General features: G+C 44.9%; 7 protein-coding genes across 7 annotated transcripts; 2 read left to right on the forward strand and 5 right to left on the reverse strand.

Moving 5' to 3' along the window:
- The first annotated feature begins 1,015 nt into the window (after positions 1 to 1,015).
- Positions 1,016 to 2,327, forward strand: F4807DRAFT_1968 (P-loop containing nucleoside triphosphate hydrolase protein). Its single transcript, XM_047993768.1, has 3 exons — positions 1,016 to 1,941; positions 1,997 to 2,071; positions 2,141 to 2,327. The coding sequence occupies exons 1-3, from the start codon at positions 1,171 to 1,173 to the stop codon at positions 2,237 to 2,239; spliced, it is 945 nt and encodes a 314-aa protein (XP_047859088.1). The 5' UTR covers positions 1,016 to 1,170; the 3' UTR covers positions 2,240 to 2,327.
- A 1,191-nt stretch (positions 2,328 to 3,518) lies between these two features.
- F4807DRAFT_1961 (uncharacterized protein) lies at positions 3,519 to 5,004 on the reverse strand. Its single transcript, XM_047993761.1, has 3 exons — positions 4,716 to 5,004; positions 4,285 to 4,664; positions 3,519 to 4,106 (listed from the first exon to the last, which is right to left on the reverse strand). Exons 2-3 carry the CDS (start codon positions 4,449 to 4,451, stop codon positions 3,602 to 3,604), a joined length of 672 nt encoding a protein of 223 aa, XP_047859089.1. The 5' UTR covers positions 4,452 to 4,664; positions 4,716 to 5,004; the 3' UTR covers positions 3,519 to 3,601.
- Positions 5,005 to 5,029: 25 nt separating this feature from the next.
- F4807DRAFT_403789 (TIP120-domain-containing protein) lies at positions 5,030 to 10,278 on the reverse strand. Its single transcript, XM_047996045.1, has 6 exons — positions 10,087 to 10,278; positions 9,877 to 10,012; positions 9,459 to 9,806; positions 6,397 to 9,403; positions 6,007 to 6,345; positions 5,030 to 5,947 (listed from the first exon to the last, which is right to left on the reverse strand). Exons 3-6 carry the CDS (start codon positions 9,701 to 9,703, stop codon positions 5,465 to 5,467), a joined length of 4,074 nt encoding a protein of 1,357 aa, XP_047859090.1. The 5' UTR covers positions 9,704 to 9,806; positions 9,877 to 10,012; positions 10,087 to 10,278; the 3' UTR covers positions 5,030 to 5,464.
- A 5,321-nt stretch (positions 10,279 to 15,599) lies between these two features.
- Positions 15,600 to 18,187, reverse strand: F4807DRAFT_403793 (actin-like ATPase domain-containing protein). Its single transcript, XM_047996046.1, has 8 exons — positions 17,898 to 18,187; positions 17,221 to 17,827; positions 17,103 to 17,169; positions 16,774 to 17,044; positions 16,625 to 16,724; positions 16,463 to 16,572; positions 16,156 to 16,405; positions 15,600 to 16,101 (listed from the first exon to the last, which is right to left on the reverse strand). Exons 1-8 carry the CDS (start codon positions 18,053 to 18,055, stop codon positions 15,760 to 15,762), a joined length of 1,905 nt encoding a protein of 634 aa, XP_047859091.1. The 5' UTR covers positions 18,056 to 18,187; the 3' UTR covers positions 15,600 to 15,759.
- A 402-nt stretch (positions 18,188 to 18,589) lies between these two features.
- Positions 18,590 to 20,506, forward strand: F4807DRAFT_403794 (uncharacterized protein). The gene is made up of 2 exons (XM_047996047.1): positions 18,590 to 19,727; positions 19,796 to 20,506. The coding sequence occupies exons 1-2, from the start codon at positions 18,956 to 18,958 to the stop codon at positions 20,245 to 20,247; spliced, it is 1,224 nt and encodes a 407-aa protein (XP_047859092.1). The 5' UTR covers positions 18,590 to 18,955; the 3' UTR covers positions 20,248 to 20,506.
- Positions 20,507 to 21,383: 877 nt separating this feature from the next.
- Positions 21,384 to 23,379, reverse strand: F4807DRAFT_2199 (Clavaminate synthase-like protein). The gene has a single exon (XM_047994046.1). The coding sequence runs from the start codon at positions 23,310 to 23,312 to the stop codon at positions 21,609 to 21,611; it is 1,704 nt and encodes a 567-aa protein (XP_047859093.1). The 5' UTR covers positions 23,313 to 23,379; the 3' UTR covers positions 21,384 to 21,608.
- Positions 23,380 to 23,628: 249 nt separating this feature from the next.
- F4807DRAFT_455026 (tRNA isopentenyltransferase) lies at positions 23,629 to 25,122 on the reverse strand (the record flags this gene model as incomplete). The annotated part of the gene is made up of 2 exons (XM_048000652.1): positions 23,629 to 24,990; positions 25,051 to 25,122. 2 exons carry the CDS (start codon positions 25,120 to 25,122, stop codon positions 23,629 to 23,631), a joined length of 1,434 nt encoding a protein of 477 aa, XP_047859094.1.
- Between the last annotated feature and the right edge of the window lie 58 nt (positions 25,123 to 25,180).

Consider the following 25,180-nt stretch of genomic DNA (forward strand, 5'->3'; position numbering starts at 1 on the left):
TGAGTTGCTTGACCTCGATCCGTTTCCTGTTACCCTATTCGTCGACCGTTATTGGTGCTAAACTTAGCCGCCCCGGATTTGCGATTGCCAGCTGGGTTTAAGGACCTTGTTCTAATACGTGACGCATAGTAAACGGGAAACAACATCGAAGTGAATATCGAGGTATGTGATACAAGGTTTAGGAAGGGGAAAGAGAGAAATAAAAAAAAGAGTTTCAATTTACTTCATTGATCCATCCTAACTTCCATCTCATTCTTCTTACCCACTACAGCTCAGTAGACGCTGCTTCCCATTCGCGGCGTAATACGGTAATAGCCAACCGTCCCAACGTCCCTAAACTTTACACTACTAGTGTAGAGTTCGTCTAGCCCCTCAATCACGTACAGTAGGTATTTCGTACCTAAGGTTCCACCCGTAACATCACCCGGGATCCCGCATCATCAAAGGCAAGGTCCAATTTCTAACTTAGCCAACTTTAAGAACTTCCATCGTGCTCCATCCATCCCCAGGTCGTTGGACGTCAAGACCTTGTTAACGGGCCGTTGAAAGGTACGAAGGGTATGTATGCACACAATCTTCTATAATTCCTACCCAAACCATTTTTGGGTCTGGTCTTCAATTTGCCATTTGCGAGGAACCAATCTTCGTCGTCACCGTCCCCGTCCTCGTCCCCATCCCCAAATTTCATGGCCTCGTCCTCCCTTTTCCCATAAGGTCAGGATACATACATATCATCTCCATCACTATCTCCATATTCATACCCATATACCCATACCCATAGCTGCATCTGCATCTGCATCCCCGGATCAACAGCCTAACCGTTTACGAGTTGGCAGCCGCATTCATCTGCCCATACTAATCATAGATGTGTATTAGCATCTACATTGGCACTGACGCTGACGCTGCTCCTCATAGACGTTCGCTAAGTCGCACCGGACATCCCTCGTTCATCGGAGTCCTCCTTCATTCCAAGACTATCCAATGAAGTTAGACACACGGGGCTAATCTGAGACCTTCTCGTCGTCCGCCCCAAACTTCATTTACATTCCTTACGTCTGAATTACGGCCGACTACTTCCATCATAACCCCTCCTTATCAACACCTCTCAACGTGGATTCGTCAACATTGTCAGCAGGGTCTGGAGCCCAATTCCACGACGCCTTAGATACCATGGACCAAGATCCCTTTACCGCAACGCCGCCCGCAGCCCCGCGCGCTCCCCCCGATGCCCTCGAGGATACCCTCGGCGGTATCGAAGGGACCACGCATCTAGCGGGTGAGTTGGGTAGCCATGAGCCATATCATCGTCAGTCACAGTCCCTTGACCAAGGTCTAGCCAATGTCAACAGTGCGCAACCCGACGACATCGACCCGAACGTTCAGTATGAAGCTCAGCAGTACGACACCCCTCCTCCACAATCCATGGGAAGACCTGCATCATCTATGTCTCCTACCGGCGAACGACACTACAATGAACACGTTTCGCGAGAAAGCAATGGCAACGGTAATGGCAATGGTGCGGATCGCAATACGCGTAACCACGTTGTGATCAAGGTTGGCATGGTAGGCGATGCGCAGATTGGCAAGACTTCTCTGATGGTGAAGTATGTCGAGGGTAGCTGGGACGAGGATTACATCCAGACGCTAGGCGTCAACTTCATGGAGAAGACTATCAGCATACGCAACACCGAGATCACGTTCAGCATCTGGGACTTGGGTGGTCAACGGGAATTCGTCAACATGCTACCCTTGGTCTGTAACGACGCGGTCGCCATTCTATTCATGTTCGACTTGACGCGCAAGAGTACCCTCAACAGTATCAAGGAGTGGTATCGACAAGGACGTGGTTTCAACAAGACAGCCATCCCTATCTTAGTTGGCACCAAGTACGACCACTTCGTCAACTTCCCTCGAGAGGATCAGGAGGAGATATCAAACCAGGTAAATTCATTATGCATAAGTGGGGTTGGTGACTTGCAGCTAACACCTAATTTAGGCCAAACGATTTGCCAAAGCTATGCGTGCTGCTCTCATCTTCAGCAGTACTAGCCACAGCATCAACGTCCAGAAGGTTAGTTAAACCCCTAGAGATACTTTCTTCCGTCTTCCAAATGATGGTGTACTGACCAATTTCGCATAGATCTTCAAGATCGTTCTATCGAAGGCATTCGATCTGAAGTGCACAATACCTGAGATCGAAAATGTCGGCGAGCCCCTTCTACTCTACCAGTCAGTTTAGATTCGGACTCAGTCCAGTCTTTGGAGGTTTTCCATGAAACGGCCGTTATGCATCATGGTTGAGCACGTTGTCTGATCGCCACCTCCAATCATATTACTCTGGCGCACTTTTATGAATTTGAACGGCCGTTACGAAAGACATTAATCTCGTCTGTGGACCTAAATTTGCCATTGCTTTACCTCCATGGCCGAAGCATATTCTTGACACGAACTGGACTACTCATGATCAATAAATGCTCTAGGCATTGGCACCCAATTTTCCGATGAGCTAGTATAGCACCATCCCAATTGCCGAGAACCCATCTACATATTTCCTTTGTCTCAAACGTCGCTAGACGGGTTTCCATCTGCACACGGGTTTACAACATAGTCTTGCATTCAGGAGTACATGGGCGATTCGAATATGAGGGGGGATGATTTGCTAGGCAGCATGGCTCAATGATAAACCGTCAAAACGAAGACCATCCATCACCGACCACTTCTGAATCCGAATTTGGAATTTGCCTTTTCACATGCCTGTTTTTTCTGTCCCTCAGGAGGTCCTCAGGGGGTGAGGTACCAGGGGCAAATGTATTGATGTAATTACTAGTCGTCTCACGCAACGTTGGCGTTGGTGCGTTCGTTTCTCTACCCTTGGTGTTTTGGCCTTGCGCTTTACATCTGACCTACCACATCTTCCACCCAAACAACACACACACATACACTCTACGTCTACATGAACGGTCGCATGATATAATTGATGCCGAATCGGAAAGGGGACAAAGGAGATGAGGCGGATGAAGACGTAATTATTCACACTACCAACTACGGTAGCTAGCAGAAGCAGAAGAGAATTCAAGACTGATGAAAAGCACGTAATTTCTGTTATGAATGATCTTTATTGATGCTGTTCGTTTTTGTATATCCGTCCTTACCTATAAGTACGTGCGATAAGGTAAGTGGATCCTAGTAATAATGCCCAACCTATGGATCTCAATAATAAATGCGCTTGATAAATGCCTAGGCTCGGAAGGATATGTACGAGTAGGGATTTTTTTCTATCCATTACATCTTATCGTCACATTTCTATTAGACATGCCGCATGAGAAGCCTGCACGAGGAAAAGCGCCTTCCATGATGATTTTTGCCTTGGTCCCATTAATGACCTTCGTATTCCCTACCCCGTTCTTTTCTCTCCTTTTCCTGTATATTAGGTAGGTATGGAACACGCATTCCGTAATCGTACACTCCTCCCCCTCCCCCCTTTGCATCACATTTTCTCTCCTCTCCTCTCCTCTCCTTTCCTCCCAGTCGCCCCTTCATCGCGTCCACCAAACCTCAGTAGTTAGAGACTTCAACGTAGGCGATAAGAAATCAAAAACAATCACTTAGGCCCACCCTTCTGCACGCCCTCGCCCTCGCCCTTCTGCGGGTCCTCGCGCGGGTGCTCGGCCGCGGCCTTCTTGCTGGGCATGTCGCTCGAGCTCGTCGCCGCGCGCGTGTTCTTCTCCTCGATGATCTGCTTGTAGCCTTCCTGCGCCTTGCGCTTGCCCTCCGGGTCCGTCCCCGCGTCCGTGTTGTCCGCCGGGGGCGGGGGCACCTGCTGCCCCGTCTGCGAGCTCGTGCCCTTGGGGTTGGGCTGGGATTCTGGGGGTTCGCTCGAGCCTGAGCCGGAATCTGAGGATGAGGATGAAGATGAAGAATGGGTGTCGGATCCTGAGGAGTCGGAGTCGGAGTCGGATGAGTCCTCGGCGGCGGGGTCGGGCGACGGCTCTGAGGCCGCGGCGGGTGTGTCGCCGTGCGAAGAGCCGTGTGAGGCCGGTTTCGTAGACGGGCCAGAGAGCATCCATGCTAAGCCGGGTATGGTGATGCCGACGGAGGCGATGAGCCTATAATCCCAAGAAGAAACATGTCAGCCTGTCATGCCGGTATAGGTTTGCTGAAACATACGATCGGGGCAACCCCTCCCCACCTTCCTTCAATTGGTCTCCTGATTCTCTCCTCTCCTCCGAATTGCTTACGTCCCGTTCATGGTGAGCGGACGAAGGGATGGGAGAAAACACTTACCAGGGCAAATCGCTCGACTTCTCTGCGCCCGCGCTGCCGCCGTGGCCGCTGCTCGCGTATCCTCTCCGAGCTGCTGTGCGCATAGCTGATTGTCGGCTTGTGGGTGCTTGCGCAGCTCGTCTAGTGACGGTGCGAAGACCCGAAGTGAATATGCGAGATGTCGACATGATTATTTTCTATATTATTACGTTCCGTGTGTGTTCTGTTGGTCGACGGTCAGATGTAGGCGGAGAGAAGAGTTTTGATGTAGGTGAGTTAAGTCAATTGCCGCCGCAGTGGCTCGGAGAGTGTCCCAGAATCGAGGTGTAATGTGTAATGGATGTTTGTAGGATTCCAACGAATGTATGTGTAATGCATGCACTTGGCAGAGAAGAATGCAGCTGTCTCTTATGTAAGTCGGCTCAACAATTGCGTTACTTTTGCCTACCTACATGTACGTATACAGAAATACCGAGGTATTCTGTCGTAGTATTCCGGGACGAGAACTTAGCAAGAGGAGAGGTTGGCGATGAAGATGAGGTTTAGATAAATAAAAAGATATCATCTAACTTAATTTCACTTACATATTTAACCTTAAGTGAGGTATATCTAGAAATCTCTCGCGCTATTTGCTCCGGTCCTTCTTGACCTTCTCCATTATTCACAAAATACGTACCCTATTTAGACATGTCTTAAGGTAGAGGTACCTCTAGGTAGGTACATCGGGATGTATAATCGGAGCTTGTGTGGGGCTCTTCCCCGGCATCCCAGTTAAGGACAGAGCCACTTTCATCAAGTCTTACCTTTTATCAACGTCATTAAAACCGATCTATCCTAGCTTGCCGGGGCAATTTGGTCATAGCTCTTTTGGCTTCCGACTTAGGTAAACTTCTAAGCTCCGCAATCCTTCACAGCACATCAACAAATTACGAAATTTTTTTTCTTGCAATGTAATAGCTATGAACAAGTACATGGTGTATGTACCGACACTATGATTTCTTCTTTTAGGCATTCGACGTTCGCAACATGACTTAAAGGCCACGTGCTACTATCTAGCCAACAGCCGAGAGTCAAGAGGGCATGCCTTGAAGCAAATAACGGACCCCTTCCGTACGATACCAGTTGGTGACTTGTCGTGGCGCGTGGTGTCGCAGGTACCCCTCGCAATGCAATGTCGAATCTCACTTCATACTCTCACACTTCACATACCCATACCCATCTCCTTATTCTCTTCCCGTAGTGTCTTCAGCTGACGCTCAAAGTCCTTGTTGACCCATTCCCAGTACTGCTGCCAAACGGGATTCTGCACTGATTGTTGCGCCTGAGCGTGACCCGCGCTACCAGGTCCGGCAACTCCCGGTAGTGTGGTCTTGGTCTTCTCCACAAGCAGAAGAGTGACGCGCAACACGCTCTTGATAGCCTCTTCTTGCTTCTCAACCTCCTGCTTCACCGCACCGTCTCTAAGCTTGGTGGATAAAGTCTTCCGGTAACACTCCGCCACCGTGTCTAGCCGGCGAGTGGTCTCTTCTGGATCAATGACAATCAGCTTGCTAAGCATGAGATTGCAAAGAGACCGAATGTCATTTTCGTCGTTGAGACCGGCGATGATTCGATCATAAAACTCAAGTGAGCTGATGCGAGAGAACGCTGTCTCCATAAGAGCATACAAAGTCTCGTACGCGCTCTATATGCGCTGATTAGTAACCTGTTTTAACCAATATATATTTCTTCCCGGTGGCTTACCTTGCGAACCTCCAATCCGTCGTCCACGAGATGTTTGAATGGCCCCATCTGAACCTCGTGGATAAGCTCCGGCTTGATAATAGACTCGGTTATCACGTAGGGTATTAATTCGCCGAGATGGGGTAGGATTAGGTCGGGCTTGTTGTGGGTCGCCGAGTTCAGTGCTGTCATGCCGATACGGCGGATGTCCATGTCCTCGTCCTTCAACACTCTGAGGAGCATGTCAACTAGCACCGGCTTCAGCATAAGATCGAATGACTCGTCACTGTCCGGCAACGTGTATCGAAGTGCTTGCACAGCCACGCCTCTAAAGACCGGTGATTTGTCTCCCAGTAGTTGCTATCGAGGTTAGTGTTTTGTTTATTCAATAGCAAGATCGCGAAATCTTACCTGGAGTTTCGGAATGTAAGTCTTGGGCTCCATTATAGCTAATCGTCCTATGCACTCCGCACAGATCGCCCGGTTGTCTTCAGTTTGGGACGCCGTAAACAGCAATCCCCAAATCTCGCTCTCATAAGAGCTGATATCAGCCGATGACGCAACAACCTGGTGCAGCACTTCTCGGATGGATTGGAGAAGTAGATATTGTTGGCTGCCCGGCTTCTTGATTGTATTCAGGATAGTCGGCAGAAATTCGGGCATGTTTCCTGCGCCTGCGCGACCCAAAGCCACGGCGGCGGAAATTGATACCTTGTCCGGCTCGTCGTGGAATTGCTCCAAGAAAATACTTGGTTGAAGGCGAGAATTTGGCCCAAGTCGCAAACCAATCTCTCCTAGAACAGCTAATGCGAGACTTTGTCGAGCAGTGTCGGGTGGTGTCAATCTGCTAGACTGGTTAAGTTCTTCAATGAAATTCTCAACCTTCACACCGACCTGACCACCGCTTGCAACAAATAGGGCGCCGACGACTTTTCCAACAACAGTCGGATCGCCTGCAACGCCAACTCGCAGAACGCCTTCCATCAAGGGCTTTCCCATGCCGCTTGAGCCGACGTTAGACACTAGGGTGACTATAGACTCTAGGGCTAGACCCCCAACATTCTTCTTAAGAAGTTCACAGATGGTCTGGATGAAAATTGCCGAAGATACTAGTTGAGGGTGCTCTAATTGCAATTGGGCAACAACTAACAGGGCCGGGCTGAGAAGATAAGCGTCGTTCGCAGAAATGACGGGTAGAATAGCCGTTACGATCTCGCTAGCCGTGACTGCTTGGATCTGACCCTTAACTACCGGGCTAAGAATCAGATGCTGCAGAGCTTGAATACAAGAACTTCGGAGAGCACGGTTCGATTTTCGCAGTTGACCGCAGAGTTCCAATGCGACCTTCTCGATCCATGCCGGCTCGAGACTCCCTGAAATCGACGAGTGTGCTGCAACGTTGTCGATTGCTCGTACAGCGTGCAGGCGTGTCGTTTCATTTCGCAGACGGTCTAAAAGTAGATCCAATGCGCCCTGGCGCTTGTCGGCAGGAATCAGGGCGATTCCGTCCGAGGACGACGTCCTGGAAATCAAGGTTCCAAGTGCTTGAATAGCCTTCTGGCGCACCTCGGCGTCGGCGTCGGCTGCTGAAGCACGATCCAGTATGATGTCGTACAGTTTCTGCAACTGTGGTTTGTAATTCTGGATCGTAAGTCTAGCCCTGGGAGGAGTGATGGCCTTGACTACTTCTTCGGCTGTGCGGATAGCCTCACTCGAGATCTTGTAGAATCGATCACGAACAGCAGACACAACTCCCGCGACGATACTCTCCAGATATTGTTTGAAGAGGCTCGAGGAGTGCGTCTTCACAATGTCGCTTGTGAAGTGGAGGACCGCCACTCTCAGAGTAGTAGCAGTAGCCGATGCGGAACCCGATAAAGTCATCGACGTCGAACCCGCATCTCCCGTCATACCCTTAGTTACGTCGATAATTGGCTGCATAACTTGGTCGAAATAGTCGGCTAAACCTCCATTCTGCACCGCGATCAAATCGTCCAGCAAATTGATGATTGCCTGCTTCGTGGCAATCTGTTTGCCTTTTAGCAACTTCGTGGCCGTTTTAACGATTTGCGGAGTGAGCTTTTGAAGATCGGCGCGCGGTCCGGTGGGCGGTACTGATTCGCGAGCAGGCGAAGTGAGGCCGGTTGCTCCAAGGTACGGCGCCTTGTTGGTATAAGCGAAACCACCGCTGCTTTGTCTTCGGCGTTTTCGGTTCTCCCCGAGAGAAGGGACAAGCTCCTCGTCGGCCGAGATGGATTGTATTACGCCCTCGCCCGTTTTGCGAATCAGTAATGACATGGTGCTAATAATTTCAAGCCGAACACTCTCTTCCCGTTCATCAAAGCGCTTAACCAATGGGGAAGCAATGTGGCGATATAGGGTCCCCTTTTCCAGTAAGTCGGCGCTGCGCATCGAAACCAGGGTATACAATGCTTTTGCAGCGCATCTGCGAACCTTCCAACTTGGATCGTCGTCATCGTCGAACCCAACGTCGTCTTCAAATTCATCATCCTCATCACTCTCATCCTCATCATCGGAGTCTTCGGTCTCATCCATCTCTTCATCTTCATCAACCGCATAGTTCGGGTCATATTTCAGATAACGAAGACATGCAGCAATGACATTGTCAGTGTAATCTCTCATCTGCAGACCACAAGAGGTGAGAAACGATTCGAGTGCGACTAGCGCAGTTTCGCTGATTTCGTTAAACTCGGGATGCAGTTGGTCGTTGCCCTCATGGAGAGCATCGAGTCGGCTCTGGAATTCCTCCTGGCTCAAGGGGGATAGAACGAATTCAATAAGCTGTGGCAAGTAACCACCGAACTTATAGGGAATCGATCGAGCGAGGGAACCCATGATAGAAATGTACAGACGACGTATGACCGGACTAATCTTGGGCTGTTGAAGAGTCTTGCGTAGTTTTGCGACGAAACTATCGAGAATTTCAGTCGTGAGGTAAGGGGCCAAGATAGCGAGCGCAACAACCGCCCGTTTCTTGGTGGGTGATGGTGTGGACGCTTTCTCCAGCACCTGAACCACGACATCCTGTAGCTTCTCAACCTCCAGAGGTTGCAGTAGGGGACCAAAGCATCGGACAACCTCGATAAGTACATCAACGGCCTCAGTGTCAGGATCCTTAGTCCTGTCCAGTATTCCGCGTGACCCACCAATTGGATGCTCGAGAGTTGAAACACCCAGTATGCGTGGAATGAGAGTACGGCTAATTACCGCATAGGTTTGGATCACATCTGGAGAAGGGGTGACGCCTCGCACAGGTCTGGGGAGTGAAGTGATAGCGTTACGGAGGGCCATGGACTGGATAGAATTGTCGACTGCGTTCTTAATTTCCATCGTGCAGAGCTTATCCAACATGGTAGCAAGGGCCGAAATAGGGATCTTGGTGACTAACGGGCCAATGCTATTAAACAGCTGTTAGTAATAGCAGAAGCTAAGAAATGGCATCTTGCACGTACCACTTGACTGCTAAGTTCTGGACCTCTCCATTTTGGTCATCTAGGTGTGTGACTACGGCGTCCATGATGCGCGCTGATGTGCCATAGTCATGATTCAGGAACTCTGCTTTCTGCTTCGTGAGGATCTGATGCAGATCGTTTAAGGACATGAATCGAAAGTCAGGATCCGCATCTGACATCTTGACCAGAAGGGCAGTGATATTCTGAGGGTTCGGATTATTAACGGCGGAAGATGAAGACGCCATGATGTGAGGAGTCGGAGGGTAGTTGTCTAGAGTATGGTTGGAAATTCGGGGTGCGAAAGCAAAGGTAGAGATAGGTAATAGGTAACAGAGCAGTCCCAGAATCCTAAATAGAACTTGTAAGCACTGTATAGAAACGTGAAAAACGAAGAGGTATCTGTGAGGTAAGTAGCTACCTTCTGGACTTAATCCTAGGTCGTTGTAATGTCGAGATGATATCGAGACGACGACCTCACAATCAGATAGATGTTTGGTATGTATCGGAATGTCAATGAATGGACGCAATCCTTGAAAAACTGTAACCGGGTGTTCCTAGAATAAGATCAATAACGACAGCGCACAAGCAATAAGGCTAAGTCAGGCAGCTGAGACAGCTCGTTGCGTACCTTGATAGAATAGGATGGACGTTTTACGGAACCAACGTCGCAAGAGAACGGCGAAAGAAAATAAAACTACCTATCAAGGACTCTCCGGATTCAGGAGCATGCTTTTAAAAAGATTGTCGCCGGCTGAAACAAGGAAATTCATGGAGATGATTGGGAGAATGGATTTATTGGTGGTTACGATGAAGGTGAACTGTGAATGTTGGTAGGCGTTAGAGGTTAAAGGTGGGGGTGGGGTTGACTGAGCTTCCATCAAGTTATGTAAGCACTGTTAAACAGTCAACATCAGCTCCTGCCCCACATGAAGCTTAAAAGGTACCCAGGTACATATAGGTAACCGGTAACACTTTCCAGGCTACAGTACCTAGGTAACATGCCTATCCTGAGGTACATACCTATAGCCCAGATACAACACCAGGTACATGGACGCATCGTCAATATTGATTTCATTTTCTATACCTAACTCAATTCCGACAAACCTTACTTTCATGTTGAAAAACTATCTAGATTGAACATCTGAATTACTGTCACGGCATACTGTCTCACGATACTAGAACGAATATCTCATTAATGGCCATAATTTCCTGGTATCATGTACTTATTTTCCTACATCTGGTTGATTCCCCCTATCTAGGTACCTAAGTTAGGAATCAGTTCCAAAGCCACGACATACATAGTCCAACATGCCATAGATGGTAATATTGGTTGGATAATGGTTATATGCTTGACTACTACTGTTGAACATTATTTAGGAATCCCGGTTGTCACACGCTTGCTTAACTTCATAGCGAAATCATCACCAACGTAGCATTCATATATTTCAGGGAATTCTATCGCATCCAAGCATACCGAGGAACGTTAGTCACAGGATAGTTCCATGAAACTTAGACACTGGGCAGTTATAATGAAATAAAATGCTTGTGAACTTTCACCATACGTATTCAAACAGAGAAATCTATTGGAAACCCTTAAATTCCGAGATTCCCCTCCGGAAACGAATCCTAGACTTTCTCGGGGCAGGCTGTCAACCTACTACGCTTCATTTTCCCTAAACAGCATCTCATTAGCAAGTACAGCCCCTTACTTCATACAACAAGTAACAGTTATACTTCCTCTGAATTTACGTCGACAGCAACCAAATATGGCTATTCAAGAAGCATACTTACCGCGCCTCGAGGAGAAGCAGAAACACTACCTGAAAATTGGGAAGAGGCTTGCCAAGGCCCTCAAAAATATGGCCGTCAAAAATATCATAAAAGGCAACCTAAGCGCAGTAGAGACTGCGCAGGTAGCAGAGGTTGAAGGAAAGACAGGGGCTCTCAAGTGGAACCTCGACGAGATAGCCCGTCTTTTCTCAGGTATGAGCGGTTGCTCGCCGAGGGAGTTTTGGAGAAGATGTGCTGAGATTGAAGGGCATATCGACCATGTCGTTGTAGTCTACGAGGAATGCTTAGGGATTCTAGGTATCCCGGTGCCTACCTAAGTAGGTAGACTATCAAGTCAAAGCCGATGGAAACGCAAAGATAAACAAGCCAGGAAAAGTTTTTCTGTGGTGGAATACGAAAATCCAAGAGGTATCAGAATGCTGTATTTATTTTCCTACTTCACTCTTTCAAAATAATGACCAGGCTATCATTTTTTTTTCCGTAGTTATTTTGAGGTAAATTCGTTTCGGGTGACTTGGCGCAATGGTCCAGCGTCTGGTCCGTTCTTAATTAGTTAGTTGCCTGTTTTAGCTTGAGGGAGGGGGTTTGAATCCCTTAGTTACTACGGATTTTATCCTTAATAAAATCTGGATCTTGTTATTTTATAGCTTAAGGAAGTAACGTTAGTACGCCCTTGCTTAATCTGCTTTTTTTAGGGCTATTTACCCGGGTGGGGGGGGTTTTTAAACATTTTTATGCAATGATTTAAATATTTTAAATTATTTTTAAAATAAAAAATATAAAAAATAATGTTTTTAATATATTAAATATAATATATAATTAAATATATATTTATTATAAAATAATATAAAAGTTTTTAATTAATTATATACGTAAAAAAATAATATTTATTAAAAAAAAAATTTTTAAAACGCGAATAAAATATTTTAATAATATATATAATTAAATAATAATTTTTATATAAAAAAATATATTATAATTAATTATAAAAATAATTAAATTAAAATCGTTTTTAATATATAATAATTTTCGTTTTATAATAATAAAATTAATTTAAAAAAAATAAATATATTTTTTTAATTAAAAAAAATATTTAATATTTAAATAATTTTTTTAAATATATTAAATAAAAATTAAACTTAAGTTTATTATATATTACGAATATTATAATTTTACGAATTATTAAATTTAATTATTTAATTAATTAATTTACGAATTTACGCGTATATAAAATAAATTAAAATTTTAAAACTTATATTTTAAATTTAATCCCCGAAATTTAATTAATAAAACCCCCCGGAAATCCGCCGAAATTTATTATTATAAAAAAAAATTTATTATAATAAAAAAAAATTATTATAATAATAAAAAATTATTATAATAAAAAAAATAATAATGTTTTTATATAATAATATTACGTAAATAATAAATATATATAAATAATAAATAATTAAATAAAATAATATTTTTAAAAAAATAATATATTAACGTAATTATTTTAATTTTAATTAATTATTATAATTATAATTTATAATTAATTTTAATTAATTAATTATTAAATACGTTAAAATATTTAAAAATTATTATAACGTAATTATATTAAAATTATTATTAAAAATAATAATAATTATTAATATATAATTAAAAAATAATAATATTAAAAAACTTTTTTTATTTATATAAATAAATATTTTAAAAGTTTAAAAATTTAAAAAATTATTAAAATTATTATTAACGGATAAATAACGGTTAAAAAATAAGCCGTTTTTATTTTAAAAAAAAATAATAAAAAAGTTTTATCTTATTTTTAATAAATTATTTTAACGATAATAAAAAATATATTATTTATTTTATATTTATTTTTCTTTAAATATTTATTAATAATAAAATAAATTTATTAAAATAATTATTAAAACTTATAATTATTATTTAAAAATTAATATATTTAAAAATATATTATTATATTTTTAATAATTAAAAATTAATTTTATTTTTTTTTAAATAATTATATAATAAAATATAATTTTTATAACTTATAAATTAAAGTTTTAACCGAAATATAATAAAAATAAAATAAATTATTATATAAAAAATATAAAAGTTTTTTATCCCGGTTATTATAAAGTTTTTTTTTTATTATTTTAAATAAAATAAACTTAATAAAAAAATTTTATACCGATTATAATTATAATATATACGAATAATTAACGAACTTACGTTAATTAAATATATACGAAAAATTTATTTTATAATAATACCGAACGTTCCTTACGAACATTCGGAGTAAAAAATAAATAAATAAATAAATTTATTTCGATCTAATGACTTTGAATATGAACTGCCCCTTTTGGGTGAAATCATAAAGGTTACTTGAATCTACAACATCGATATTTGGGATAGAACAACAGGAAGAATTCCATAGAGCTACTGTCACTGACATATCTAGTATCAGTCTATACTCACACCAGTCGATGCAGTGTCTTTGCAATGCAACAATATTCAAGAAGAAAAACATCAACCTTGACGATTACTCATTAACGTCAATGTGTCAACTACTATGGTACAATGATTCAGTTTAGTACACTATTGGGTGTTGTTCCTGACAAGCCCAGTGTCATTGAGGCAATGTGTAATGTGATAATATTGTGTGAATCATGGGTATGACATCCACGTCACGAATAGCCGTATATCAAAGTCAGTATCAAGCTTTATTTTCTATTTAAAATGGTTGCTTCCGTTGTTATTTCACTCTCATCTTCACACTTTACTGCAAACTACATGAATTCTGCGAAACAATAACAATCAATCTTCAATTGAAACCGACAACAAAAACACCGCTTGCGTTAAACACCTTCCACCAAGACCATTCATCTCCAAACAGATACCCTTACCGATATTATCAACCTCATACTGTCTATCCTAAGTTTCCCAACCACCGGAATCCAAAATATCCAAGTTCGGAGAAAGATGTCTTCCAAAGACGAAATCCAGAAGAGGATCAATGAGCTAGGTCCTCTCATTCGAGAGGCACAGGCAAAGGAAGACCGATTAGAAGACTATCTCGATGAAGCAATCTCCACGGCCAGCAAGAAAGAAGTGAAGACGCAATATGATGAGGCTAAAGCGGAGCGGGAGAAGCTTGAGAAGGAGAAAGAGGAACTGGAAAAGAAACTGTGATGGGAATGAGGAAATCGAAGAGTGGTTGGGAGCGTGCCTGCCTGCCTGTCTGCCTGGTAGGTAGACAGGGAAAATAGGGGTTCGGAGGCAGGTAGTAGTAAGCATGTAGCTTTTGGTAGTAATAACAGATATAGCATAAGTTTGGAGGCGTACGTCGTGATGGCACCTGTTGAAAAATCATGGCGATGCGATGATTGAATCAATTTTTAAGTTCTTCCGCATTATGCCAACTGCCGAATCTCGGTCGCTGCCCCGACTGCTGCGTCGGCTACCATTTGCGCTGTGGGCTTGCCTATTTATACACGATCCACTGCACGTATTATTAGGCAAGTTTGCGGAGATAAATCATTATTATGTTTGGATCAGACGTGAGAGGAAGACGTCAGGCAAAACAACTCAGTATCCTATAATAGCTATAGGGTTGCTATGGTTTGTGTACTTATGAGCTTTGAGATAAACGCAGTTCGTTGCTGACCTCTGCTTGAAGAACACACAGTGGTACAGAGCCAGCAACGGCGGAAGATAGTACCGAAAACGCACGTCTCTAGCACGCTTAGCGGACACATCGTCGTACTCGTATGCCTTCCCGGAACTTAGGGGATATGCTCTTCTACTGTCCACACACCTGGCACAAACATTTCGTTACATCCAGTGGCGATTCTTCGTGGGGTTCAGAGGAGGGTTACTAACCAAACACGAGATCCGTTTGGTAGACGTAGTCGTAAGCATGTCTAAAGGACCACTTACGACTTCATCCTCAAAGGTTTTGTTGCAGTCACCCCCTGTTGACGTAAGAGGTGAAGTGTCGTCGGGATATGTGATAGGTGCATTTAGTCAGCAAGGATAAAATTGATGAGCCTTTGTATGTCAGCAGTAGTACGAATTTTGGGGCACCCTGAGAATACGAAGCATCCCAAATACATTTGCCTTAGATGACTGCGTCAACATAGCAACCCCTACTAAAAGAGACGGAAGTGTGCGTAATGTAGGCGATGTCTCGTTTCGACATCATCCGCGGCACTTTCAACTACGCAGACTGGTACTGTAACAAGAATAATAGTTGACAGCAATACGCTACCGCTGCTTTCTTACCTGCAACCAGAAAACGTGGAAAGCGGACGTGGTAGCAACGTCAGTAGCCTGCTCTATCTCTGCGAACCGAAGTTATAATAAGCGGAAGTTTTATACTTTTAATGGAAGCCTTCGTAAGTTCGTCAAGTCCTCTCAAAAAGGCATATATAACGGATACCTGGACAGGTAGGTATCTAGGTAGAGATAGACGAGTCATGTGGTAATACAATTTATACAATACGCCGATTGAAGATCCCATGCTTTAGCTGTCGTATTGGATATTGACCAAGCGTCCTCCTTTCTGTCTCCGCCCATCAATAAAGACCGCGAACTCTGCTGTTGCCCCCAGCGGTTTAAACTCTATCGTATATGAAAGTTGCTTATACTTCTTCCCAGAAGCGTTTGTCTTCCATTGCAGGTCTTTCCACGAAACGTCAGGGGTCCATTCGATTTTGCACAAAGTTGAGACCGTCCCAGTCTTCCGGCTCGGGGCCATCATGTCCGTGCATTGGTAAACTGCGAAAGAAATAGTCTTACTCAAGCTCGTCGTGAAGTTCTGAACCCATGTAGCCTGGACTGGATTGCTTCTAGACACGTCATCGCCCTAGAGTCAACGTTAACATCATCTTAATTGAAAATTGCGAAATCTTTTACGAACCTTCTTCAAGTACCAATGCATTTGGTTATCTGCTTTCCATTTACCTTCAACGTCATCCCATACTCTGTCTCCGATGATGTGTTTCCCCCATTCAAATGGCTCCCAGAAGTCAACGCCAAAATTGGCCCTCGAGATGGTCGAAGTAATGGCGATCGGAGAGAATGGCATCTTCCCTTGACTGGCTTCGTCCATATCGGTCCGGCTGTTGAGGAACCCCTTGAATACAGCACCCCGACTGATGGCCGTGCGTCTTTTAACCATGGTACATTAGTATCCGTCATGATAACTCTGGATTATGCCGACTTACGGTTTTATGCCGCTAGACTGTAGAACTGCAACGTCTTGTTTGGTATACTTATTCCGGAGGGTTTCAAACAGATACGGGCTCGAGCCGAGTCCCCCAACGAGGATAATACCCTAAGAGAGGATTGTTAGTGCTTATAACATCATCAGGCTCAGTTCATCTCACGGTGATATTAACGCCGTTATGCCTCGCCGAGTTGATTTGGCCATTAATGAGTTCTTCGATCTCGGCGAATACACTAGTAAATGCATTCTGCAAGTCAGACCTATATACGTTAGTATCCTATAAGATATGCCCGTTTCAGGGGAGCATACTCTTTGAAATGGATGCGCCCTCTCTTGATGAAGGGCTGGCGGCTTGTGTCTGTTTGAGAGTTAATGCTGAAGAAAGCTTCAGCTGGGATTGACACGATATATTCTTTTTTGCTATTCGCAACTTTGAACTGCGGCTTGATGGCATGCTCCCACTCTCCCTTCATAACTTCTCGGACGCCTACTTTGCTTAGGCGATCCCAACCCCTCCCAAGCCGGGCTTTGCAAATACGCTCAAAAGCTTCGTCAATAAAAATTCCACCGCAAAGTCCCCCTGAGAAATAGTTATCATTAGTGGCATTCTTCACAGTTACTGTAGGGTTAATACTCACCTACTCCTTCCGCTACTTCACGCACAGCAAGTGGATCGGTCCGTTCGACCTCATAACTGATTAGATCCTATTATGGAATTAGCACCAGTTTAACGTTATGAGAGCGAGAGCTACGAACGACGGTACCACCACCAGCATCGCAAATGATGTAGGCATCCCCTTTATTGACTCGCCGTCCTGGTTCGCATAGTGTGCAAAGTGCTGCTGCCTCAGGCTCAGGTGCGAAGCTCAATGTTGTATCCCCGGCATCGCGCTCGTCAAGGATGCCAGCTTTCTTGGCAGCCTCTTCCATGCTTTTTCTGGCATATCCTTTCCAGATTGCGGGAAGGGTTATGACCACGTGGAACCTGAGGGCGTCGATAACGCTTGCGCCTCGGGCCTTTGTTATTTCGTAGAGGATATGCTCCCAGAAGCCTCGAAGATAGTCAGCCACAAGATCAACTACCGTCTTCCCATTCTCTCTCATCATCTTCCGTCCCCTGAGGATATAGTCTGAGTATCTAAGCTCTGGCGCAAGGTCCTCATCCTTCAGTAGCAGCAATTTAAACCAGCGGATGGGATCAGAATCAGGGGGAACATCATAGCCCCACATTACTTGTTCATCCTCGTAGAATAATTCAGTAGGAGCCTTCCCTTCCTCCCGACCTGTTCCTGGCCAGGAAGTAATAAGATTGATCTGGCGGGCTTCAAAATCAGACGCAGTAGCCCACGCTCCGCCTGAGTAACTGTTGTTCGACTTGGTCAGCGATGTTTTCAGACAGTTGTGACCATTAACGAGTAACTTTAAATACTAACGTAGTTCCAAAGTCGATCCCAATGACCATCACGTCATCCTGAAGGTCAAGATCATTTTCTTCAGTATCGCATTCATTGTCGTCAGAATCCAAAAGGTGCGACGACCATTTATTTTCCTTTAGCCTTTGCACCAAGTAGGGTAAATCTCGCTTCGTCATGATGGGGGTAAGAATGAGTGTCCACGTTATACAATTGGATAATTTACAGTAAAGACATCAGAAGCTATACAAGTGCACCCAAGATACATAGAATTATATAGACATTTAAAATCATATGTCAATAGCTTAGATATAAAGTCCCTAGGTCACATTTTGACGGCCTTGTCTGTGGCGAACCCCTTATCGTACTATTTGTTGCCTATATCATCTATGCGTTGTTCCAGGTATCGCATATTGTTGGAAGGTCGCATATTGGGCTTGGTGTTGGTTCCTTAAATAAATAAATCTGGTTCTAAGCTACTGTGCCGCCCAATGTGTGGATGAATCGTAGCCCGCATCATCCACCACAACGTAAGCTCATTTCTAACCGTCCAATGCATTGCCTTGGTGTTAGAAGAGAGGAATGCGCGAGGCTACCAATCACCAACATTCGTAGTGTTTTGTATATTCTCGAGTTTCAATAACCGCCAGCTTTCATCAGGCGTTAATACTTCGCTAGCTTCAATTATCGCCTGACATCGTGTTTCATTCTGCAAAGCAACCTTTCAGGCAGTCTTGATAAATTACCTTTCTGACAAGTCAAATAATTGACCGTGTGCTTGCTTGAAACACTACTATAAGCGCCCGTAGTTCGACGCCAATACAATTGACCTGTTGGTTAAATATGGTACAGTCGGCGGTAGATGTTATCAAGCAGTGATGCAATACGTGCCGTTTACTGACTTGTCTAGGTACCTTAATATATACAGTATTTCTATAACATACCATTTAGCCACGGTATTCACTCCTCCATTACTAGGTACGCTGGCGTATGCTCTTTTATTGATACTGGCGGGTATCTAGACTTTACAGAGCGCGTACCTTACTAGGTCTTGCAAAACTCTAGACATTGAGTATCTGATGTTATTTTCACCTAAAAGACTCGCATATTTTATTTACGTAATGTTGCGCGAAATGGTACGCCGTTTCCCTACATCTCATTTCAGGCCGATCAGAACGAACAGAGACCGCCCTAGAGCGGAACGCTCTGTAGATTCGGCTCAAGCCCTTTGCTATGGGGAAACATCAGGCAACTCGAACTATGTCGTGAATGACCCTGGTGGTAATGTACTCACCACAGAGCGCCGAGGGACTCGGGATACGGGAGTTAACACAGATTCCAACGACGTTCGAGAAAACCCAATACCTATCTCTATTGCCGAGCGCGATGCGATCATAGATACCCTCACACGCGAACTTGAAAAGGAACACCAGGCCCGTGTTCAAGCAGAAAACGAGACTCGACAACTGAATAGCAAGTTGAAGTCTATACAAATTAAATGGAAGCGAACAGCCAACAAGTTGGACCAGATTCTCTCGCAGTCTCAGGGGTTCAGCCAAGTCACCGACGAAGAATTGAAAGAAATGGCCCTGCAACTACGATACAACATACGCAACTTTGCCATTCAATATTTCGGTGATCCCGTCGGGTACCGTAGAGCTGAGACATATCCTGACTACGTGTATTACTTGCCAGAATACTACGAGTTGTATCTCACACGACCAGAGAATTATCCTACAGTGGTTCAAGCTTTTTTATGGGACGTGTTGACGTACAAGATATTCAACCGGTTCCGATGGGCTGGGTGCATGTCCAGCAGCTTTAACACATTTTGGTCCCGTTTATTTATTAGTAAGTAGATGTTACGGGCGTTACATACATGCTTACAGAAGTATTAATTCGTTTTCCGTGCTATCTAGGGAGAAATACGAATGATACAATGGCACACACGACAGGACAGAAACTCCACGCTTGGCGCGCGACAACAGCGAACCTAGCCTCCGAATGCTTGACTGAAAAAGATCTGTCCAACATCCAACAAATAAAAGACGCCATTATACATCGGATACATGAAGTGCTGAAGTTACTGTCGAACGGAACCTACGACGGCGACGTCGGCAGCATAATCGATGACGCGATTAAGTTAGACAAGATGATTAGCTCGCAGGTGGCCATGGTGTCATGGGAATTCGGAAAGACCCTTGACGACGGAAGTACGGAAAACCCTCCTAGATCAGATATGGGAGACATAGTGGTCGTCTGTCCAGCTATGCTCAAGCGAGGCAAGTCAAATGGAGAAGATTTTGATGTCCAGTCTGTACTATTGCCAAGGGAGGAGGGATTCTGTGTGAGCGAGAAGTATAAGAAATAGTGGGCTATTCTGATATCTGTTCTATGCTACGATGGTAGTATTATGTGGTGGAATCTACTCTTATGATGGGGGATGTTGGAGTCTAGGCAACCCGTGTAACCTTTGTGGCTCAGGGGTTCAGGGGTTCAGGGGGCCTGTGTACCCTTTGTAGTGGCTGACTAAGCCAAGTCAATTTACTAGTGTCATCGATGAACAGGCAGGAACAATCCTTTATATTTATTTCCATAGTTGATTCAGATTCATTCGGACTCCCCGTCACTTCCGCCTATGACTTAGCAGCATGGCAAGGGCATAGGAAAACGTTAACCACACAAGACCAGCGAACTGCCGCTTCCTTAGGAGCAGACATCAAAACCCCTGACCAGCCCTGACCAACAATATTAAACATACACCTTTGACGTCGGAGCATCAAGTAGCCTCTCCACCCCAGGTTTTCAGGCCCATGAGCATTATCATCATCTCACGCACACATCTTACAAGCCCTCCCAATACCTCACCATCCCATCCGTCGACCAGCGCGGGTGACAGCGCGCGCAGGCCCCTCCTGGATGTCCCGAACCACCAACCTCGCGGAAAACCAGAAGCAAAAGTAGAAACGTTCCAGACATAGAGACGCCAGAACCCGATGAGCGGGTGCAGCTGCTCAGGGACCCGGAGGCACTGTACCTAGCAAACGTGGGTCGACGTAGGGCGGCAACTAGCACGGATCTGGTGAGTATGCTGTTGCCTTCTCGGCGACGGGGTGCTAGAACGTCTTGTTACTACACTACGACGAACTGGAGCGGGAGGTGCGTACTCTAATCGACGCTGCGGATGAAGGCGATTAAGGTACCCCTACACATTTCTAGCTGCCTGGAGGGAAATGCCGCGGGTTCAAAGGCGTCCGGTCAATGCCTAGTGTTTGAATTCTCGTGGGTATAGGAAAGGTGTCTAGTAAGTTGGGACTTCGGGATGGAAAAATGCAGGGTTGGAGGGCCTTCTGATGCTATGCGCGAGTTCGGCCAAAATGGATGGAGGCTGAGGTATGCAGAAGTTACTTTAGGGCAGATACGGAGATCCGCTATTAGCAACAGCATTGTGTCTTGCATAGCACCCAAAAGAATACGTTCTAGGTTCACTCGCTAAGAGATGAGGGGCCATATTTCTCAAATGTGATCATAAATTAATCTATGGGTGAGTTGTGGGGAGAACGAACACATGCACCTAGCCTGACCACGCGCACCGGAATATTTCATGATTTATCATGATATCCAGTGATTGATATTTACTCCAGCCGTGTCGTACTGTCTAGTAAACCGTTACACATAATGGGCTCCTTCTAATCCTTCTTACTCATCTCGTATTATCCGTCGTGACTCTGCTTATCTTATGGTATCTACTCGTCTTACCAACTCCTCACCCGTTTCGTCTTTCATAAACCTTTTGGCATTTTTTGGTTTGTTTAACCTGTCCATCTTATACCTTTGCCATCGTGGATGCGCCATGTACTTTTCAAACTCTTCGAGGAGTTTTGGATCCTTTACTTCATCCCAGACCTTATGCTTATTATTGAGTTTGATAGTCTGCTGCGTCATTGAGGGTGGCTTATGGCTTTCTAACGCCATGAGTTCGGGTGATACCGATTTCAACTTGCTCAGGTACACATCCTTTGCGATATATGTTCCTTTCAGGTGCCTACTCCCTGTAGCAGTATCGAACTGTTTCCGGCCATGGAGGATGCGCAAGTTATCGAATAGCACGCACTCGCCTGGTTGCATCTTATACTGGTACATCCACTGCTCGTCCTCAATCAAGTGTCGAAACTTAGTCGCAGCTTCTAGCCACTTGCGATAAAAGGAATGGAAGGCCTTTCTTGGAATCATGTTTTGGTCGCTGGACTGAAACGGAGGAGACCAAAAGGTGAGTGAACTGAATTTGTCAAGAACAGGGTGAAAGTTTTCATAAACGTGCCCGTGCTTATTGTACGCGTAACGAACGGATTTCGTACTTAGATGCTCTATGAAATTATTCGACGCAAGTCGAATTAGATGAGAAGCTCTCGCACCGTCACTAAATAGAGAGTCGCCGCCTTCACACGTATTTTCAAGGCAATGTAGGAGTTGAATGCGAGGCGTGAAAGCCAAATATAGCAAGTCCTGGTGCAGCCCGAGAAAAGAGTTCGTGTAGGCCACATTCTCTGCGTTCGGTTTTGAACGTACATCCCAGGTCCTGCCGTAAAACGTCTCCTGTATGTTTCCGATCTGATTTGCGATGGAAACAACTGACTCGTCAGAGGGTGGCACGTTGCGTAGAAATATCAGCCCATGAGTGCCGAGTCGATGCAATCCGGAAAGAAATTCACTCCCACCCGCCATCCATTCGTCGTAGTCAATGGTTAAGCGGTCCTTTTCGAAGATATCCTTGTCCCATAATATCCATTTAGGTAACGGTATGTGCTTAGCTTGAATACTGGCAGGGCCAGGAAGAAGCCGAGCAATTGGGTAGTGGGACTCGTGATTTCCTTGACTTAAGAAATCGCTCTCCCACACGATATCGAGCCCTCCATCATCAGTAAACGAGGCTCTGGCGATGGGGAGATTGGTTGGCACGTCACATGTGCCGAAGTTTTTCTGGCCGGAATCGGGGTCTACACATATGCTGCAGTCGCAAGAGTCTCTCAGCCAATGGCGATCAAAAAGTTTTTGACGAGTTCCCGGCTTGGTAATGCGAATCAGGTCGTCGTCGTCTAAGTCGATATATGAGTTATTCTTGCCCGCCGTACCTGCTGGCTCTGCTGGCTCTGTTGGCTCTGCTGGCTCTGCTGGCTCTGTTGGTTCTGTCGGCTCAGTCAGATTTGCAAACCCTCTTTTGTTATTGCTGACAATCCGAGTGGTCGCTCTGCGTCCCTTGAGCCACGGAATAGATTCACTGTCACTGGTACTGAATTGACGAGATGTACGAATGGGAAAGCGAGGCAATAATATCGAAGTCCGACCAAGGCCGTAGCTTGGATTAAGTATGCCGGAGCTTACATGATGACTTTTAGAGTTCAACAAACCCCGTGAGATATACACAGCGGATTTCATGCTGGCCGTAGTAAGAATTGGGAAGGACGGGATCTCGTGATGAATATCATGGAAGACTGGGAAAAACTAGGAATGTGGGGTAAGAAAATATATCAGTTAGTGCATGTCTCAATTTTAAGTACCTACCTACCTACGTATGAAGCCGAGGTCCACCCCCGGTCTATCTAATGATCCACCCCGTCAAAAATGACCAATCAAAGACGGTTATTAAAAGCCACTAAACTTCCCCCGGTTGTAGCGGCAAATAGCAGATGATCGTTTAATGCATAAAATGTTAGTTGAATGATTCTATGTAATAACCGGGTAGGTATATATATTATGTTGTATGGATAGCTTTTTCTTCGCTCTCAACCATATTCATAGTAGCATCGTCATTCGAGTTTGTTTCGAGTGCAGACAATTTCCCCAATTGCTTCACTTGGCATTTCTCTTCCTGGTCAAGGCATATCAAGGCAGTTCTCTTCTTCCCCTGGAGAGCACGACGATGTTTCCGCCCATTGACATGCTTCTGCCACTGATCATCGGACTGAAGAGTCATACTGCAAAGTTCGCAAGTTTTAACTTTCATCGTCACTGACGATGGCCTGCTCTCAAAAGCTGTCAAAACTTCCTTCGCCGTGCTGGATATTTCCGTCGGCTTAGCCAGAGTTTGGCCGTGAAGGAACCCGGAGCATATCCTAGCTGCTGACTCAAGGACGTCAGCCGAGAAGTTATGAGCATGAGAACTGTTCAATAAGAACAAGTAATCCATTGCTTCGTGGTCTTTGAATGCCGGAATAGACTTCGTCCGGATCCATCTCAACTGATTTCTAGCATACTGTCTCGTCGCAATTTTCATTTCTTCAAGGCCGACTGCTTTCAGCTGGTTTATCTTAGTTGGGGTTGACCCGTCTTTTTCGGCTTCGAGAAAGGGTTCCATCTGTTTGTACCCGATGGATTGCCATATTCCACGGGTCACATTTACGGGATCACCCTGCTCAGATCGTAATCGTCGGCTTTCGTGCAAGATTCTCACCTCATCTAAGAGCCCACTTTCGCACATGTTATCGACCCTCTTATCAAGTCGCTGTCTCAATACATCGGGATCTGTGTAAACCCAGAACATTAGGGATTGCCAAGGACCACTTGCTGAGCCAGAGAGTGATTTAGCCTGTTTTTGTTGAGCATATATGTCCGATGCCCGTTTCCCAGTGGTGAGAAATATCTCGAGGGACCGTTGGATCTTGCGCCGATCGTCAGGATGCCACCGATCTGCCATGTCAGGATCCACCTCTCGAAGACGTTCCAAAATCAAATCAGTCGGCCCGTCCAAGATTGGGAATTGAACTATGTTTTCTTCCGGGGAACGATGCTGCGAGCTATCGTCATTAACGCCTTGGGAACTCACTAAGTAATCCTCGAAAAGCAGTGCGTGGATGTAGTAATGGGTGCCACCCACTACAATGGGAAGCCTTCCTCTACTTCGAATCTCGCAAATGAGCCTACTAGCTTCGCGCGCAAAGACTTCAACAGTCCAGGTCGGTTCTGCAGGGTCAATAGATGCTAGAAGATGATGCGGAACACCTCGTTGTTCCTTGGGCGAAAGTTGGTTTGTGATGACCGGTAACCCCTTGTACATCTGCATAGCATCGGCGTTGATAATTTCGCCGTTGAATCTGAGTGCCAAGTCCACCGCAAGCTACGCCTAGTATCAGTCTCAACACACGAGTTATAAAATCGCTACAAGGACGTAACATACATCTGATTTCCCAGTGCCTGTTGTTCCCAGAATAGCCACAAGAGGCTCCTTGGGAGGACATGCTGTGGCCATCCCTGCCATCCTTAGAACATTTCTAAGGGAAAAGCGCAGAGAGAGTTGTCCCAATGCG

The sequence above is a fragment of the Annulohypoxylon truncatum genome (genome assembly GCF_022578515.1).
Source record: "Annulohypoxylon truncatum strain CBS 140777 unplaced genomic scaffold F4807scaffold_1, whole genome shotgun sequence".
NCBI lineage: Eukaryota > Fungi > Ascomycota > Sordariomycetes > Xylariales > Hypoxylaceae > Annulohypoxylon > Annulohypoxylon truncatum.